Source organism: Phyllobates terribilis, unplaced genomic scaffold, assembly GCF_046119375.1.
Source record: "Phyllobates terribilis strain yellow unplaced genomic scaffold, ASM4611937v1 Scaffold_1__5_contigs__length_1240528914, whole genome shotgun sequence".
NCBI classification, from domain to species: Eukaryota; Metazoa; Chordata; class Amphibia; order Anura; family Dendrobatidae; genus Phyllobates; species Phyllobates terribilis.
In genome coordinates this window covers 1,213,293,712-1,213,310,351 of record NW_027362761.1, presented here as the reverse complement: position 1 = coordinate 1,213,310,351, position 16,640 = coordinate 1,213,293,712, and the positions used below count along the sequence as shown (strand labels likewise).

Below are 16,640 nucleotides of genomic sequence, written 5' to 3'. Positions count from 1 at the left end.
ATAGATAAGGCCAGTATGAACAGTGTTTTTCTTCTATGAAACTCTGTGCAAAAAAAAGTTAAAGTTCAGCTTTAACCCCTAATTTTTATTAACCTGAGTCGTGTCAGATGTCGCTGTCCTGTTCTCGGCGGCACATCTGTTCTCGGCATCACAGCCAAGCGGCAGTGGTTAGTAGTGTTTCTTGTGCTACACCAGTATTAAAACTTGTGCACGTTCAGTGCAAAAATCCAAAATGGCAAACTAAAGGCTAGGACCACATGGTTACATGTCGCACCGCATAATGATTTCCTATGGTGCTGAGTTGTGACCAGCGACACCTGTTGGATTTATCGTTGTCGGTCACAAGTGGCTCAGTACTCACTTGCCATAGAGTTTAATGCAAGTTGACATTTTTTTTTTTCTTTTTACAACAAAATCGCTAATCTGAAATAATAACATCACAGCTGGACGAGTTAGAGGGATGATTTCGGACATGGGACATGTCTCTGAATTGCTGTTTGAAGACACTTTGCCAAGTAGGCTCAGCCTAAAACTGAATTTCCTTCATTTAGTCTTGAATTGAACAATTGCGAATACTGTTCTCATTGGTTTCTTAAATTGTGGTCCTGAAATATATGTACGGCGGAACGAAAAATACAATGATCAATGCCCCCACCACCCATTTATGTGGGCCAGCCATCCTTCCACTGTGAAAAGCATTGCATCGGAGTATGTGCTGCGCTTATCGGCCCTTGAAAATGAAGCCTGTAACTATTGCCTCTTCCTGCCAATGAGTTGCCAGCCATTATACTGGTACTGAAGTATGGAGGGTAGCCAGAATAAAAGGATTTATTACATGTTAAGTCAGTCATCGAAAAACTGCATCTTTCTATATATCCGCCATTGTAGGTTTTTTTTAATCTGTACAGATTGATTGTTCTCTGTAAACTAGGTTTAAGATTTCATATCCTTTTTCCTGGTTTTAACCTTCATTCATCAAGGAAAAAAATTGCTAATACTTCTTCAAAATAAGACATTAAGTAATACCAGACAGCTTGGTGCATTGGCTGTTATTTCTGTATTTACATCTCTGGGTGAACCCAGTATATGTAGATTGAAATGATGATAAATCTAATACCTGTGTTTTAAATTTCAGCTTTGTGTTGTTCTTGGAAAATTGTGCTCCAGTTGCGAATACCTTGAACTTTGGAGTTTCTAGTCCAGTCCTCTTGAGCCTTCCTCATTTGCAGCTTGCCCAAATTAAGACTCAGTTGGCTCTTCACCATTTGACTTCCGTCACCTCCAACAATACTTCCTCAGTTTTTGCTTTGTTAAACCAGGCTTTGTTGAAATTAAGTACTGTTCACGCCATGTTCAACCGTGGAGGGTTTCCCGGGCCGAGGCCAATGGGCCATACTCCTATGAATCAAACCAGTATGAATCTTCCTGGAATGAATATGACGGGAATGAATATGTCTGGAATGAATATGTCAGGAATGAACATGGCTGGAATGACTTTGTCTGGTATGGGTATGTCTCCCATGAACCAACCAAATATGAATCTCCCTCCTATGACCCATACTGGCATGAACCACCAACGTATGAGTCTTCCTGTTATGACACCTCAAAACATGGGTCTATCTGGAATGAACCAGCCAAATATGAGTATGAATCTAAATAGAATGAATCAACCAAATATGAATCTAAACCGAATGAACCAACCAGACATGAACCAAGGAGGAGGAATCGGTTTCCGTCCAGAAATTAATAATCAAGCATTTGGCATGAGGCCTATGGACAACACTGGATCCTTTGGTGGTGGAAATACCGACTCCATGGGAATGCAGATAAGAACACCAATGCATAATCCTTCTGATATGCTCATGGGTCCACAAGTGTTACAACAACGGTTTCCAAGCCCAAGTGTCCCCATGCTTCAAGGACCACCAAGAATGCCAACCCAGACCCAAGAAATTCCATCTATTGTGAATCGTGTGCTGACACATTCTTCAGATTCTATGATGATGAAGCCTAAAGCCCCACTACAGGAACCTGCGCATGTTATGAAGAAACAGCTATGGGACACCAATTTATATGGAAATGAAGGTCAAGACATGGGAATGAAACCGGTCCCAAGTGGTCCATCACTTGATAAAGTTTCCAATGTCCAGAATCGCTACACGAATGAAAGTGCTTCAAGCATTTTAGAAAGCTTTGGCCTGTCAAATGAAGACTTGGAAGAGCTCAGCCGCTATCCCGACGATCAGCTGACGCCTGCAAACATGCCTGCTATCTTGAGAGACATCAGACTACGTAAAATGGGTCATTCCGCACCTGCATCTGTGCCCGAGCAGACCCCTGGAAGAAGACCTGCAAGTGAAGTCGTGCCAAGTAAAGTTATTGATTATGGACATTCAAGCAAGTACAAGTATAGCGAACACGCCCCACCTGTACGCTCTTATGACTTGCCAAGAAAAGAGCAAAAGCCCCCACCACTTATGAAAGTGACTGTGGCACCGATAATTGCGAAGCCAGAGATAAATCCTGAAAAAATAATGGATAAAAAAATTCCCACTTTATCTGGAAGCCGTAAACCTGTGTGGCAATCTTCTTCAAAGCCTACCAGATCCAACAATAAGACTTTACTTGGTAAAGAAACTACTGCACCCAAGACTACCCCAGTGGTTGTCTCTACCGAAAGTCCTGTGATTATTATTAAAGTTGATGAAACCACCATCCCGGATGCCGCACCTCCCGTCCAGACAGAATTGACGCCAGCTGTCCAAATTGTGGCCGGTGTCAGCCAAGTCACCTACCAACAACCCGCTGAGAAGCCTGCCGTCGGCAAAGACAGCTATGTGCCCGTCTTGTCTCAAGAAGAAGCTCAGAAAATGAAGAAGTTGCCGACTCCTTCAATGATGAATGATTACTATGCCGCTTCTCCTCGGATATTTCCTCATATCTGTTCTCTGTGTAACGTAGAATGTAGGCACCTGAAGGTGAGTGTTTTCATGTTTGTATGTATATAACATTCAGTGTATGCATGCTAGGCCGCTGAGGAGTATCAGTCATAGAAGGCTTTATCTAGTTAGATGTGCCTAATGTTTTATTAGGGCCATACAAGGCACGTGTGTATAGACCCTTACTACCCACCTTACCCAGACACTCTATTCATCTTAGTCCCATATTAAGTGGAGGCTATATCTGTACTTTCCTGACCGAATGGGACTTTTATTATCTGAAAAACTTTTATTTTAGTATTGTATATGCTACATATTGCCCAATTAATCCCAGTGAAGGATGCAAATTTGCTGGTGTGGGGTTGAGATTAAACCAAGGGTAAAGTAAGTAGATAGGGGAGGGGGGGATTCACCGCAGGCTGTTGGAGAATTGCCCAACACCAGCCCCTGCCATTTAAGAAAGAAGATTAAATGAAGAATCTGCAAGACCAGTCAAGAATCGAAGATCTTCCCACGCTTTTTATATCGGGGACTGATCGTCTGCAATAATTGGATGAACCGGTAAAGTTGCGAAGACTGTGAAGTGACTCATTGAAGACCTACAACAGTTCTATATAGTGACTATTAACGATTTGTGCCTGGATTGGGGGGGCGCTATTATTGGAAAAGGTAAGTTTAGGAAATGTCACTGCCTACATTAGAAGCTACTAGTATTATGGGCCTGTGTCCATGGTGAGGGATGTACTTTTTTAAAATTTTCTGTTTTTTATTTTTTTTGCCAAATAGGTATGCATTCACATATTAAATAAGTTGTGGATACTGCATAATTACATTTCTTACTTTTATTTATTTTTGGTAAAAAGAAAAAAATTTTTTTTTTTAAAGATTTATCTGTTTAATGGCTAAAAGGAAAATCCTGTGTGTGGCATCCTACAGAAGTGAGAACCGCTGTATACATGGCCACCATGCTGTGTGCAGCCTGCAGCTCGCCCACCTCCCAGCCATGTTAAGGCTCCTCTATTGCTACAGCTGGGACGCTTTTGGTGCAATGTTAACAATTTAATAGAAGGGATTTTTTTTCTATACATATAAAGGCTCTCCCATCCAGCCACCCCCCTTTTTTAAGCCAAAACAACCCCTAATAATACAGCCAATATCCCATCCTAACTGTTCTCCTCTCCCTTGTTGTTTAGGACTGGATTAAACACCAGAATAACACATCCCACATCGAAAGCTGTCGGAACCTGCATCAACAGTAAGAGAAAACATTTGTGCTTTGCCGCAAAAAAAGTAAATATAATATATATATATATATATATATATATATATATATATATATATATATATATATATATATATATATATATATATATATATATATATATATATATATATATATATATATATATATAAAAAGTAAATATAATATATATATATATTTTACAAATAAAGGATAAATACCTGAGCACATTCTACATTCCTGCACGGTTTGGCTTTGAATGTTAGTTTCAGATAAACCCCTTATTGGGTGAGAAGGAAATCAATTTAATTTTGACCACATTGAGCTCAAAATATGGTGAATTTTTTAAAAATTTTTCAATTGATAATTTTTCTTATTAATTCACTGAAAGTAAAGTATAAACGCGGTTAATAAATTCACTAATTCATCCCAATGCACAAATCAGAAAGGAAAAAGGTGCAAAAATGTTAAGCTTTTGGCACAAGGCGCAGAAAGGGGTATTCCCATCTCCCAAGATCCTATCCCAATTGTACTAGGTATAATAATAATAGGAAATGCCTCCAATTAGAAATGTAGCATAGTTCTTCTGATTCGCTATGTCTTTCTACATGTGCAGACATTGCAGGACCTTAGATGTCCATGGTCGCAGCCACTAGCCGTCACTGAGTGGTCAAAACCATGGATATCTAAGGTCCTACAATGCTTGCACATGTGGAAAGAGACATGGCAAATCAGAAAAACTATACTACAGTTATAATTGGAAGTATTTGATAATATTACTAACATTACACCTACTACATATTGGGATAGGATCTTGGAGATTCGTACAGCATGGGTTTTCTCAGCCAAGTAATCAAGATGTCGCTGTGTATTCTGCCACCCAGGGAGTACATGGCTGCTTTTAAAGGGTTTATCTGCCATGTTAATCTCAGTCTTACGAAGTACACATAGGCAATAGCAGACACCATAAAGGCAAAGTCAGACAGCCGTAGAAATCTACCCACAATACATGGACCGGCTGGCGGTTTGGGTTGTCCGAGCATTGCAATCTGATCCTCCTCCGGCCGTCTTGACATTTCCCTAAAGAGAAGACTGATGGGGTTTACCTCTTTATAGCAGTGCTATACGGGGGGCTTTGTATAGGAGTGCGGAAAAGCGTGCTCACTGACGTTCTATAGAACTGACGTTCAATAGAAATGGAGCTGGACATGCATAGCTCCTTCTCAGTTTTTGTCAGCAGGAGTGGTCCCAGTGGTGGTACCTGCATCTGCTGAACTTTTAAGATAACAAAAGCACTCCCAACAATTTATTTTTTTAAATCCTGTCCTTGTAATAAGTGTGAGTGCGTTAATGTACTTACTGATCTCCATCTTCTCAAGTTTCCAGCCCTCTTCTAGGCTCGTGAGTGTTCGTCTTTGATGGCTCACACAGGAACCATTGTCAGCCGGTTTCTCATTGTAAACCTATAGTAGAACACACATCAATCTCAGGTCAGCGGGCACAGGGTGATAACACTTGGCCTGTGATGCCAGCACACCCCTCCCCCATTATACTGTATGGAGGGTTGTTAATACATATCAAGGCTGGCCCGTGACTTTGTCCAAGTTTTTTATTTTGGGCCTCTCTGTAGTTGAGTTTGACATGTGCCTGCTATAGAGCCTAAAAACAAAGCTCCATAGACTTGTATTGTGAAAGTGACCTCGGTTCACACAGAAACTCATGTGATTCGTCGAGTATAATTTTAAGTCACATGACTTAAGACACTCCAACTGTCGCTGGAAACCAGGTAAGACTGCAATCTGTAAGTATATAATACCTACTCTGCGTTACAAAGACAGGATTAGAAAAAAAATTAGTTCAGTGATTTTTCTAATGGATATACCCTAAATGTCTCAGGTGAGGATAACCTCAAACTAAAGAGTTTTCTTACAATTGATGGCACATTTTTAAAGCACTGCTAAAACTCACAGGAAACAAGGAGCTGTGATCTTACAGGTTTGCTTCTCACAACTCTTTTAAGTATTAGGGTTATAGACTGTACTCCCCAAGTATCTTAGGAAGTAGGCGCCCGCACCTTTTGCATTATAATAAGACCATGGACATGGGTTGTCTTCAGTGAAGACACCATTTTAATATTCCTTTTTACGTTATGCGTAGGTATCCTGACTGGAACCCACAAGTCCTGTCTTCTCTAAGGTAATATCGTCCTATTTAATTGCCAGTTGAATCACAGACATAGTCTGGTGTTTTCTTAGATTGTGTTTTATTAATCTAGGAATGAGGGCAAAAAAGATGAACCAACCTCAAAGAAATCAAAGTCTAAGAGTCCCAGCCCCCGGAGAGCTAGAAGGTCTGGGTCCAGGCACCGAGGTCGTAAATCGCGATCTCGCTCTCCAAAGTCCAGCGGGAGAAGGTCTCGGAGCCGGAGTCCACGTAGATCTCGGCATAGTCCAAAGAAGTCACGTAGCCCACGACGTGGGGCAAGGTCTCCACTCCGCTCACGTTCTCCCAGAAGATACAAGCGATCCTCTCGTAGCAATTCTCCTGGTGAGATACTATCTGGGTACACATATTACTACATGACTGTGCTGACACTGTATACATTTAAGGCTATATACAAATCAAGTTATTTTTTTAGGTGATGACAAACAATGTATTTTCTGCTTCAGGAAACACTCCTCCTTTTTGGGGAGTTTTTTTCATAAATTGGTTTTGAAGAGTTTTTATAGGGTGTGACTGTCATACTGATTGACATCCAGCTCCCCACAGTTAGTCATGCCCCAGCAGCAACCAACTAGCAACGGACGGACAGACCTAAGCGAAGGCTACACAAGTTGAGGAGCTGCAGGACCTTTCACCCAAGTCACATGACCTTAAAGGTCCTGAAATTACTGGTGCAGAAGGTCCTGCAGCCTATCCTCTGGTCCTGGTCGCTCTGCAGCGATCACATAGACCAGCCTGCAGCAGGAGCAATGAGCGCAGTTCTCCCTGTGATGAAGAAGGATGCAGCGTCAGCGTTCTCTATTACAGGAAGCTGCCTCCGGACTATAATACGCGCACACTTTTTATGGTTGTTTTTTTTTTTTCTCCACGTGTTTTTTTAGGAGCATGCCTGCTCCAAAGTATTTCTCAATTTCCATATGCACATACCCTTATACCTGTTTGTTTGTATTTGCTTGCAGATAAGAAGGCTGTGGATGCAGCGGTGCAAAATTTCATAGAAGCCACCAAACTAAAATCTGGTGATAAGTCAAAGTCTGCAAAGCCAAGTAATGGCAAGAAGCTGCCACCCAAGCCGTCCAATTCTAATGACAAGAAGCCAGCCAGTAATGCACCAGCTCCCGAAAAATCTGCCACCACGACTTCTGTGCTGGGCAGCAGCTCATCCACCAAGCCCAGTAGTGCACCAACTCCGAAGAAATCTACAAGCAGTGCTTCTAAGTCGGGCAGTACCTCCAGCAGCTCATCCACCAAGCCCAGAAGTAGCAGCTCAGCACGGAAGCCCAGCTACAGCAGCTCGGCCTCCAAGAAATCCACCTATGACAGCTCCAACACTAGGAGGCCTGTTGTGAGCTCAGGGGCCAAAAAGACCTTTACGAGCACATCCTCCGGAAAGAAAGCGCCGCCGAACAAATGGTTTACTGAGAAGGCGCTACCTGCTCCAAGCTCTAACCGCATGAGTAAGGTATGGGGTCTTGTTCTTGGAGTTGTAGGGGGGCAGCAGTCACTTGCTGGCTAGTGTACATTTCTGGCCATAAGTTTTAAGAAAGACAAGTTTTTGGTTTTCACATTTTGCTGCTCGTGGTTTTGGATCTTTTAGATCCATAGATGTTTCTATGGTTAGTGAGGTATAATTATAAACCGTTTCTATGACTGCTCAATATTCCCGGCAGTGCTGCCCCTTATTCTCCAGACTTCTGTCCTTCGCCCCGGCAGCTGGATATCGGCTTCTGGGCAGATCCTGACTGACTGGCCGCCCATACTTGTCTCATCACAGCTCAGAGTTATCACAATTTTTGGGTTTATTTGTGGCTTTTTGAGGATTGACCGCAGGTTCTCAATGGGACTGAGAGTTGAGACCTTGTGACTGGTCTCCACCAAGCTAGAAAAAGTAATGTTCATCAACACATTGCTCCTGTATCATTGAAATAAAAAAAAGAAATACAAAACAAAATGCCTGAGGACCCCCCCCCCCCTCCTAGCTAGTAGTCTTCCTTCTCATATTTTTTTTATCTGCTATGGTGTATATCATACAGTCATGGCCAAAAATTTAGAGACCGATACAAATGTTGGTTTTCATAAACTTTCAGTGTTTTTAGATCTTTGAGTCAGATGTTTCTCCTGGTTACTAAAGGGGCTTTATCAGAGTAAATGCAAAAAGTACAGAGGACAGGGGGAAACAATAAGTTCTCTGAAGAACCTTCAGATTGTCTGGAAGATTGATTGTCCAGAAAAGAGAAGGTGACTAGCAGTGAAGCCTCCAGAGACCACTCATGTGTGGGGGCTTCTCATCCATGGAGGGGCTCACTCTCACAATGTGTGGGGGCTTCTCATCCATGGAGGAGATCACTCACAATGTGTGGGGGCTTCTCATACATGGAGGGGGTCACTCACAATGTGTGGGGGCTTCTCATACATGGAGGGGGTCACTCACAATGTGTGGAGGCTTCTCATACATGGAGGAGATCACTCACAATGTGTGGGGGCTTCTCATACATGGAGGAGATCACTCACAATGTGTGGGGGCTTCTCATACATGGAGGGGGTCACTCACAATGTGTGGAGGCTTCTCATACATGGAGGAGATCACTCACAATGTGTGGGGGCTTCTCATTCATGGAGGGGATCACTCACAATGTGTGGGGCTTCTCATCCATGGAAGGGGATTACTCAGTGTGTGGAGGCTTCTCATCCATGGAGGAGATCACTCAGTGTGTGGAGGCTTCTTATCCATGGAGGGGATCACTCACAGTGTGTGGGGGCTTCTCATCCATGGAGGAGATCACTCACAATGTGTGGGGGCTTCTCATCCATGAAGGGGGTCACTCACAATGTGTGGCGGCTTCTCATCCATGGAGGGGATCACTCACAATGTGTGGGGGCTTCTCATCCATGGAGATCACTCACAATGTGTGGGGGCTTCTCATTCGTGGTGGGGATCACTCACAATGTGCGGGGGCTTCTCATTCATGGTGGGGATCACTCACAATGTGCGGGGGCTCACTCACGACTATGGCCATGAATGAAGAATGGGAGATAAATCTCCTCCAAAAGCAACTTTTTCTACTCCAAAGCCTTGTGTTTTTTTAAAATAAAAAAGCAGTATAACTTGTTGGCATGTCTGCAGCGCTGATGTCTCATCTATGGCCCGGGAGCTAATCATTGTCCTCCTCGGTGATGCCAAGGTAGATGGGCATCTGACCCCAGTGATGGGCTGCAGCGGTCTCATCATGACATGGGCGCTGAAGCCGTAAAAAAAAAAACCCCAATAGAGAGGCAGGGGGTAAGCGGTGATGCTTTCGAGGATATTAAGAATGAGTATGTCGGCGCTTATGTCTGCACCAGTCATGTGAGCACAGGCTTAAAATGCGCATTCTACCAATTACAGCCATTATGAAGGGGTGGGGGGCAATATTCTGGTCTGTTTAGTGGATGTCTTTTCATCTATTCTTATTTTAACAATTTATCTTACAGTTTACATCTAAAAGCCACTCAAACAAAGTCATTCACGTCACCAACCTACCGAATAAAGGCTACTCCAATCAAGATCTCCTGAAACTTGCCGAGCCCTTCGGAAAAGTCCGCGATATCCTCATTGTTCGCTCGAGAAACGAGGTATGTTAACCGAATTCAGGGGTTAAATGTCGCAGAAAGCTTGCACACAAATTCTAATATAGAAAACGTAGAGATCTGATGTAACAAAAAAATGAGCTAAGAAACGTATGTTTCAGTCCCTGGTTTCTCCGCTGTGCTTGGACACGCTGTAGTGTAAACAGATAGAGATATATTACTCTGCTCATTCACATGAGGAAGGATAGGGAGGCATTTGGATACCTATGGAGATATTTTACGCTCTGTCCATTTGCATGGGAAATGAGCTATATGCATTCTTCCTCCTTTGCAGGCATTCTTGGAAACCAACTTTAAAGAAGCAGCCGCGGCGGCAGTCAAGTACAGCGAGTCAGTGCCAGTGAAGATAAAGAACAAGCTCGTCACCCTGTCACTGTTAGGCCAGAAAAAAGTGAGTGGGCCTGTACATATGTCCGTGTACGCAGGTGTGCGACCTGCTCATTCCTGGTGATGATGGATGGGTGTTTGTTTGCATTGTGTACAATTGCTTTTTTTGGGGGGTCTCTACGCAAGTAGCAGGTTGCGCCCCTCTCCGTGACCAGTGATTGCCTCGTAGAAACACTCAGCAAATCCTCTTGTTTCCCTTTTGTGAACATGAATATTCCTGGACACATTCTTGCCATTGATCCTTTGGAACCTCCCTGCAATAAAATAACATAGTTTGTGTAAAATAACAAAAAGGGGAATACTATCAGATTTTTCCTCAGTCCAGCAGTGACTGTTCTCATCACCACTGCAGCTAATCACTGAGCTCAGCTGTTCCGCCTTGGTGTACGGCAGCACCACGTGCATGACCTGACACATCACACGTTGTGTTTACAAAAATAATTGGTATATATTCCTACCTGATTATTGGAACACGCTCTAAAACCTTTCCCCTCGTTTGTCTTTACAGCCCTATGTGAAGAGCCCCGAGGAGACTGAAAAGTAAGTAGCGTTATTCTATACACGGCATGCCGGCGTCTGCAAGGACCTCATTTGTAGCAGCTGGGTTTTCTTCAGGGTTTTATAATAGCTTTTCTTTTTTATTCCCCTTCACCCCCTCCAGAGTGGAACCTACTAAATCTTTAGCAGACACAGGTACGTGCTCCGGCTATTTCTGTAAGACTTAGACGTGATATCGGAGGACAACCTCTCGTCATTCTCGAGGGGCCAAGGTTTTGGGGGGGGGCAGGACTTAAGGAAAGATTAAGGGGCCCAGAAGTGGCTTCTGCATGTGTCCAACATTGTAGCTTACAATACCTATGGTCGGACTACCCTGATCTGACATGGCGACATCATTGTGACCGGTGTATCAGAGGGAAATGTTCTGACAAATGGGAACAAAGGGAACCATTTCTAAACTTCTTCTTTGGGGTTTATTTACGCGTCAGCACTTTCAAGCCAATATATGTATTGAGGAATACAGAGACAAAGAATAATTTGCAACTTTAATGTTTTGGAGCCACTTCTAGTTTTAGCGTACATATGCAACAAATTTTTCAAGAGAAATGTTTTTCAGGAAATGCCTCAAAGGAGCATTTACTTTCCTTGCCAACGCGTTTATTTGTGTGTATGTGTGTGGTATACATTGCCCCCCATCCTGTTATGCTTGCACCCCCTCCCCGGTCTTGGTATACATGGCACCCCACCCCCAATCTCCATCCTGGTATTCATGGCCCTCACGCAGAACACATAAAAATAAAGGATTCTGTGAGGGTCGTGATGACATTCCACTCGTCCTCCAGTCACTCCAAATTAAGGCTATGAGCATGGGTCAACCATTCAAAGAATGAGTCAGACAACAAGCTGGTTCAAACTCAGAGCACGCTCAGAAGACTACTACAGACAACGTTCTCAGCAATGTTCTGTGTTTATTCCTACATACACAAACCTAAATACACTACATAATGGGGAGGGGATAGGGGTTGTCCGGAGCGGGGTAAGCCATGAAAGTCCAGTGTCTGGCCACTCCTGATTGGTCCACATCTCCTTATCTCAGTCTCTGGGCAGATATTGCAGCCGTCAGCTTATAATCTTGTTTCGTTTCTCTGAAATAAGTCTTGGCAACACTGGAACTGTCTTAGTTTAAGTTTCGATTTGAGTATTACGTAGCAAGGAAAGCTTATTGTTATAAGACACAAAATGGTGGTTAGTACATTAGCAAAAAAGCGTATAAAAGTTACAAAAGTATAAAAGTTACAAATATATATATTCTCTTTTACCCCGACATTCCCCCCTAAACACTAAGCTTTCCCTTGCTTCGGGGCCTTTGAGACTGTCCATGTGTGGGGAGAGGGGAGGTGGATTTCTTCACCCAATCATCTTAGAAGCTGCCCCCTTATGGGACGCCCCCAAACAATTGAGCCCTACCCTAAATGACACATGGAGTTCTCCCAACTGTCCCTAAACTAAATCTCTCAATTGAACTTTGTCATGGGGGGGGCTGGTCAGGCTTGTTCAAAGGAGTGTATTTCTCCATATCTTCTCTTGATTCAGAAAGGTCCCGGAGGTTGGGACAGCATTGGTTATATTTTTCCTGTATAAGGGGACTATGCAGCACAGGACCACCAGGCCCAATACTAGTAGACCTCCCATTACTAGACAAACTTGTTGGAGGAATCCCTTGAACCCTCCCAACCAACCTGAGAAGGAGGTATCTACCCCTGTGTGGTAGCTGTCCACCCTGGGACAGACAGTAAACATATGGAAAGGATATAGAAGAAGGTAGTCATCTTTTATAGACTCGTTCTGTCTCTCGTGCAGTGGGAGGCGTGAATCCAGGTGCTCTTGCCCTCAAGCTTCAGAGCCGTCAGGGTGGTGAGAAGCACAATGTACGGTCCCTCGAACTGCGGCTGGAGGCAGTCTTTCCGGACAAACTTCTTAACATACACTAGATCGCCTGGGATGAAATCATGTACTGCATCACCTGTAGATTCTGGGAGAGAAGCAGATACTGGAGAGCGGGTGTTAGTCAATTCTCTAGACAAGGCAATCACAAATTTTACCACTCTATCATGTGTTTCAGACAACTCTTGGGGCCTAATCTCTCCTATCTTGGGTGGGGTCCCAAACAAAATTTTATAGGGAGTCAGCCCATGTTTGGCCTGAGGAGTGTGTGTGATATGATACAATACTATGGGGAGTAGGTCGGGCCAGGGGAGGGGATGATCTTAGGTCATTTTCAAGAGCTGGGTCTTGAGTGTGGAATTCATTCTCTCCACTTTGCCTGAACTGGCAGGATGGTATGGAGTGTGGAGGCCCAAATCTGTTCCCAACATGTTCCAGAGTTCTTCGTAGATATTTGCTGTGAAAGCTGGTCCTTGGTCCGATTCTATGACTTGGGGAACTCCAAATCTGCAGGCAATTTCGGTGATCAGTTTCTTGGCTGTGACTTTAGCAGTCATGTTGACAACCGGGTAGGCCTCGGGCCAGGCTGAGAACATATCCACGGCTACCAAAACGTACTCCTATTTTCCTGCTTTAGGCATTTGGATATGGTCGACTTGTATTCTCTGCCAAGGGTAGTCTGGTTTAGCCAGGTGTTGGAGAGGGACCCGTGCCGTACACGTTGGGTTGCAGGTAGCGCAGACAGAGCAGGATTTTGAGTACGCAGTCACAGTGGAAGAGATTCCGGGTGCAAAGTACAGTTTCTTGATACATGCCAAGGCTTGATTCTTTCCTCTGTGTGTAGGCCCGTGAGCCCATGCTGCCACAGCTGAGTACATGCGTCTAGGCAAGCAAGGCTTCCCATCCACTTGGTAAAGAGTCGAGTTGACCTTTGAATCTTTGCGACCTGCCAGCACAGCTCCTGCCGCTTTCCATTGCTTGACTTCTTCAGTGGGGGGTCTTCCTTTGTTCCTCACACAATTTTTCTTCAGGCATCCTGACCCCCCTGGATTCCACTTGTGTCTCCGCTGGACTTGTATGGTCTTCCGCCGGCTGTTCTTTGGCTCTTGCTCTAGTGAGCGTCACAGCTACGGTTTGCAGGGTCTCCCCCATCTCTTCTTCCTTTTCCTGCCACTTTGATGACACATTCTCCACTGCCGCAGTCTTGGCTGCTTGGTCAGCTAGGTGGTTGCCCCTGGCTTCTCTGGATTCTAGTCTTCCATGAGCCTTGACCTTGATAACAGCAACCTGAATGGGTAGTTCCAGGGCCTTCATTAGGGCCTTAATCCATGAGGCATGTTTCACTGGTGTACCTGCAGCTGTGATGAATCCTCTAGACTTCCATAAGAGTCCAAAATCGTTGCAAATTCCATGTCCATACCTGGAATCGGTATATATATTCGCCGTTGTTCCTGCTGCCAGGTGGCAGGCCTCTGTGAGAGCCACAAGTTCAGCTTCTTGTGCAGACATGTATGGTGGTAGAGCTTCAGCCTTGAGGACTGTTTAGGTCCGTTGTGACAGCATATCCCGTGTGGAACTTCCCTTGAGGGTCTGCGAGCGGATGTGCCACCATATTCTCTGGAGCAGAAGTCTCTTCCTGCAAAATTTTTATACAATCATGAGGTTCCACCAATGGACCTTCACCCTCTTCACCTTCCCCCCTAGAAGGTGGAAGCAAAGTGGCAGGATTGATAGTCAGACATCTGGTAAATGTTATATTGGAGGGCAACAATAGGGAACACTGCAGCCGCAGGTGTCTTTGGTTGGTTAGATGTTTCGGAGATGTTTGTTGCAGAACAGCTGAGAGATCATGGCCGGCCTGTATAACTAGATCATGTCCAAGGACGATATCAGCTGACTTGTCAAGGAGGATGTGAGCAGCGTGGACCGCCTTAAGGCACGTGGGGGCAGTTCGGGCGACAGGGTCCAGGCGGGCTGAGTAGTAGCCCAAAGGCCGATACTTATGATCATAGCGTTGTGCTAGAACTCCAGAGGCATGACCTTCCGATTCCGAGACAAAAAGGTGAAATGGCTGAGTATAGTCTGGTAAGCCCAAGGCCGGGGCAGAGACAACAGCCTGTTTAAGGCGGTCAAAACATAGTCTGTGTTGATGAGAAACACGTGGATCTTCAGCATGAAGCCAAACTGAGCCTTCATCCATGAGACAGTCGTACAGAGGTTGCATGAGCTTTGAGGCATCAGGGATCCATTGCCTGCAGTAAGTGATGAGGCCAAGGAAAGTCTGCATAGCGGAGTAGGTGGTTGGGAAGGTGATATCCATGATGGCTTGTTTTCATTCTTCAGTCAGATGTCTAGCACCTTGTGATATACAATGTCCGAGGAAAATGACCTTGGGCAGACACCATTGGACTTCGCCTTTCGAGACTTTACAGTTAGCTGAGTGAAGAAACCAGAATAGGGATGCTGACATCTCTGGCAAATTTTCTTCAGTGCCACAGAGTAAAAGATCATCCACATACTGTAGAAGGGTGACCTGAGGGTTCTCTTGAACCCATGGCTCCAGAATAGACTTCATAGAATGAGTGAATTGGTTAGGAGAGTTCTGGGCTCTTTGCGGAGTCCTGGTCCATGTAAGCTGTGCTCCTTGAAAGGTGAAGGCAAAAAGAAACCACGAATCTTCATGTAAGGGTATACTGAAGAAGGCGTTGGCCAGATCTAACACCGTAAACAAGGTGGCCGTTGGAGGCACCGGAGACAAGAGGGTGTTTGGGTTGGGTACCACTGGAGTTTCTAAAATGGTAGCTGCATTGACGGCTCTGAGATCCTGAACCAACCGGTATCTTGGAGGCTCTCCCGGAACGATTTTCTTTTTTACAGGAAAGAGGGGTGTATTGCATGGAGATACACATCTGACAAGGACTCCTGATTCCAGGAGCGAAGCGATTTGGGTACCCAAGCTTTGTTCTTGTGCAGCCTTGAGGGGGTATTGTGGCAACCGTGGGTACCTGTGTCCAGGCTTGAGGTGTACTCGGACCGGGGGAACCTGCAGGAGGCCGACGTCCTCTGGCCCACTGGACCACAGAGAGTGAGGTTGTATGGTCATCATCATGAGAGGGAAGGCTTTAAGAACACAGCGGTCTTCAGTCCCTTGTTCGGAATGAGGGTCCCGCAAAAGAAGCTCCATACCATGGTTTCCGAAGGTAATTGTTGCCTTCATCCGCTCTAAGAGATCGGCTCCCAACAGATTGACAGGGCAAGTTTCAGAGACCAAGAATCTTGTGAGTACTCCGGTGAACGGTCCTGCAGACACAGGGACTGTGAGTGGAGAGGAAATATGTTGGCCTTCCACCCCAACACAGGTGAGGGTATCCGGTGATAGGGATACAGAAGGAGGGAGCTGTGCAGAGGAAATGACAGATGTGGCCGCCCCAGTGTCCACCAGGAACTCCAGTGGTTGATGGTCCACCTGTAAAGTGACAGTCCCACAGGCGGCCGTGAGATGCGTAGCCGGGAAAGTGGACACTGGTTGACCGAGCCGTCATTGGCGTGGATGAGATGGTTCACGGGAAGGTCCATGGTTGTATGGACCGTCACGGAACGACCGGTCATGGTACTGTCTGCGGGTTGGACAGTCTCTGAGGATGTGGTCAAGGCTACCACACTTCCAACACAACATTCGTCCTCCAGAATCACGAGATTGTCTTCTGTTTCTAGATGGTCCCTTGTCATCTCTTCTGTCTTGTTTTCTATATGTGGGAGGAGTATCATCACCTGTGCCTTTA

The 16,640-nt window shown here is 44.9% G+C and overlaps 1 protein-coding gene across 1 annotated transcript in view; it reads left to right on the top strand.

Moving 5' to 3' along the window:
- The first annotated feature begins 1,212 nt into the window (after positions 1-1,212).
- Positions 1,213-16,640, top strand: part of ZNF638 (zinc finger protein 638) — a 45,340-nt gene continuing 29,912 nt past the window's right edge. Inside the window, exons 1-9 of the mRNA XM_073649605.1 lie at positions 1,213-2,978; positions 4,133-4,194; positions 6,337-6,375; positions 6,455-6,726; positions 7,362-7,864; positions 9,874-10,014; positions 10,304-10,420; positions 10,925-10,956; positions 11,078-11,109. Coding sequence (XP_073505706.1) covers positions 1,350-2,978; positions 4,133-4,194; positions 6,337-6,375; positions 6,455-6,726; positions 7,362-7,864; positions 9,874-10,014; positions 10,304-10,420; positions 10,925-10,956; positions 11,078-11,109 — 2,827 coding nt within the window. The 5' untranslated portion in view covers positions 1,213-1,349. The remainder of the gene's footprint in view (positions 2,979-4,132; positions 4,195-6,336; positions 6,376-6,454; positions 6,727-7,361; positions 7,865-9,873; positions 10,015-10,303; positions 10,421-10,924; positions 10,957-11,077; positions 11,110-16,640) is intronic.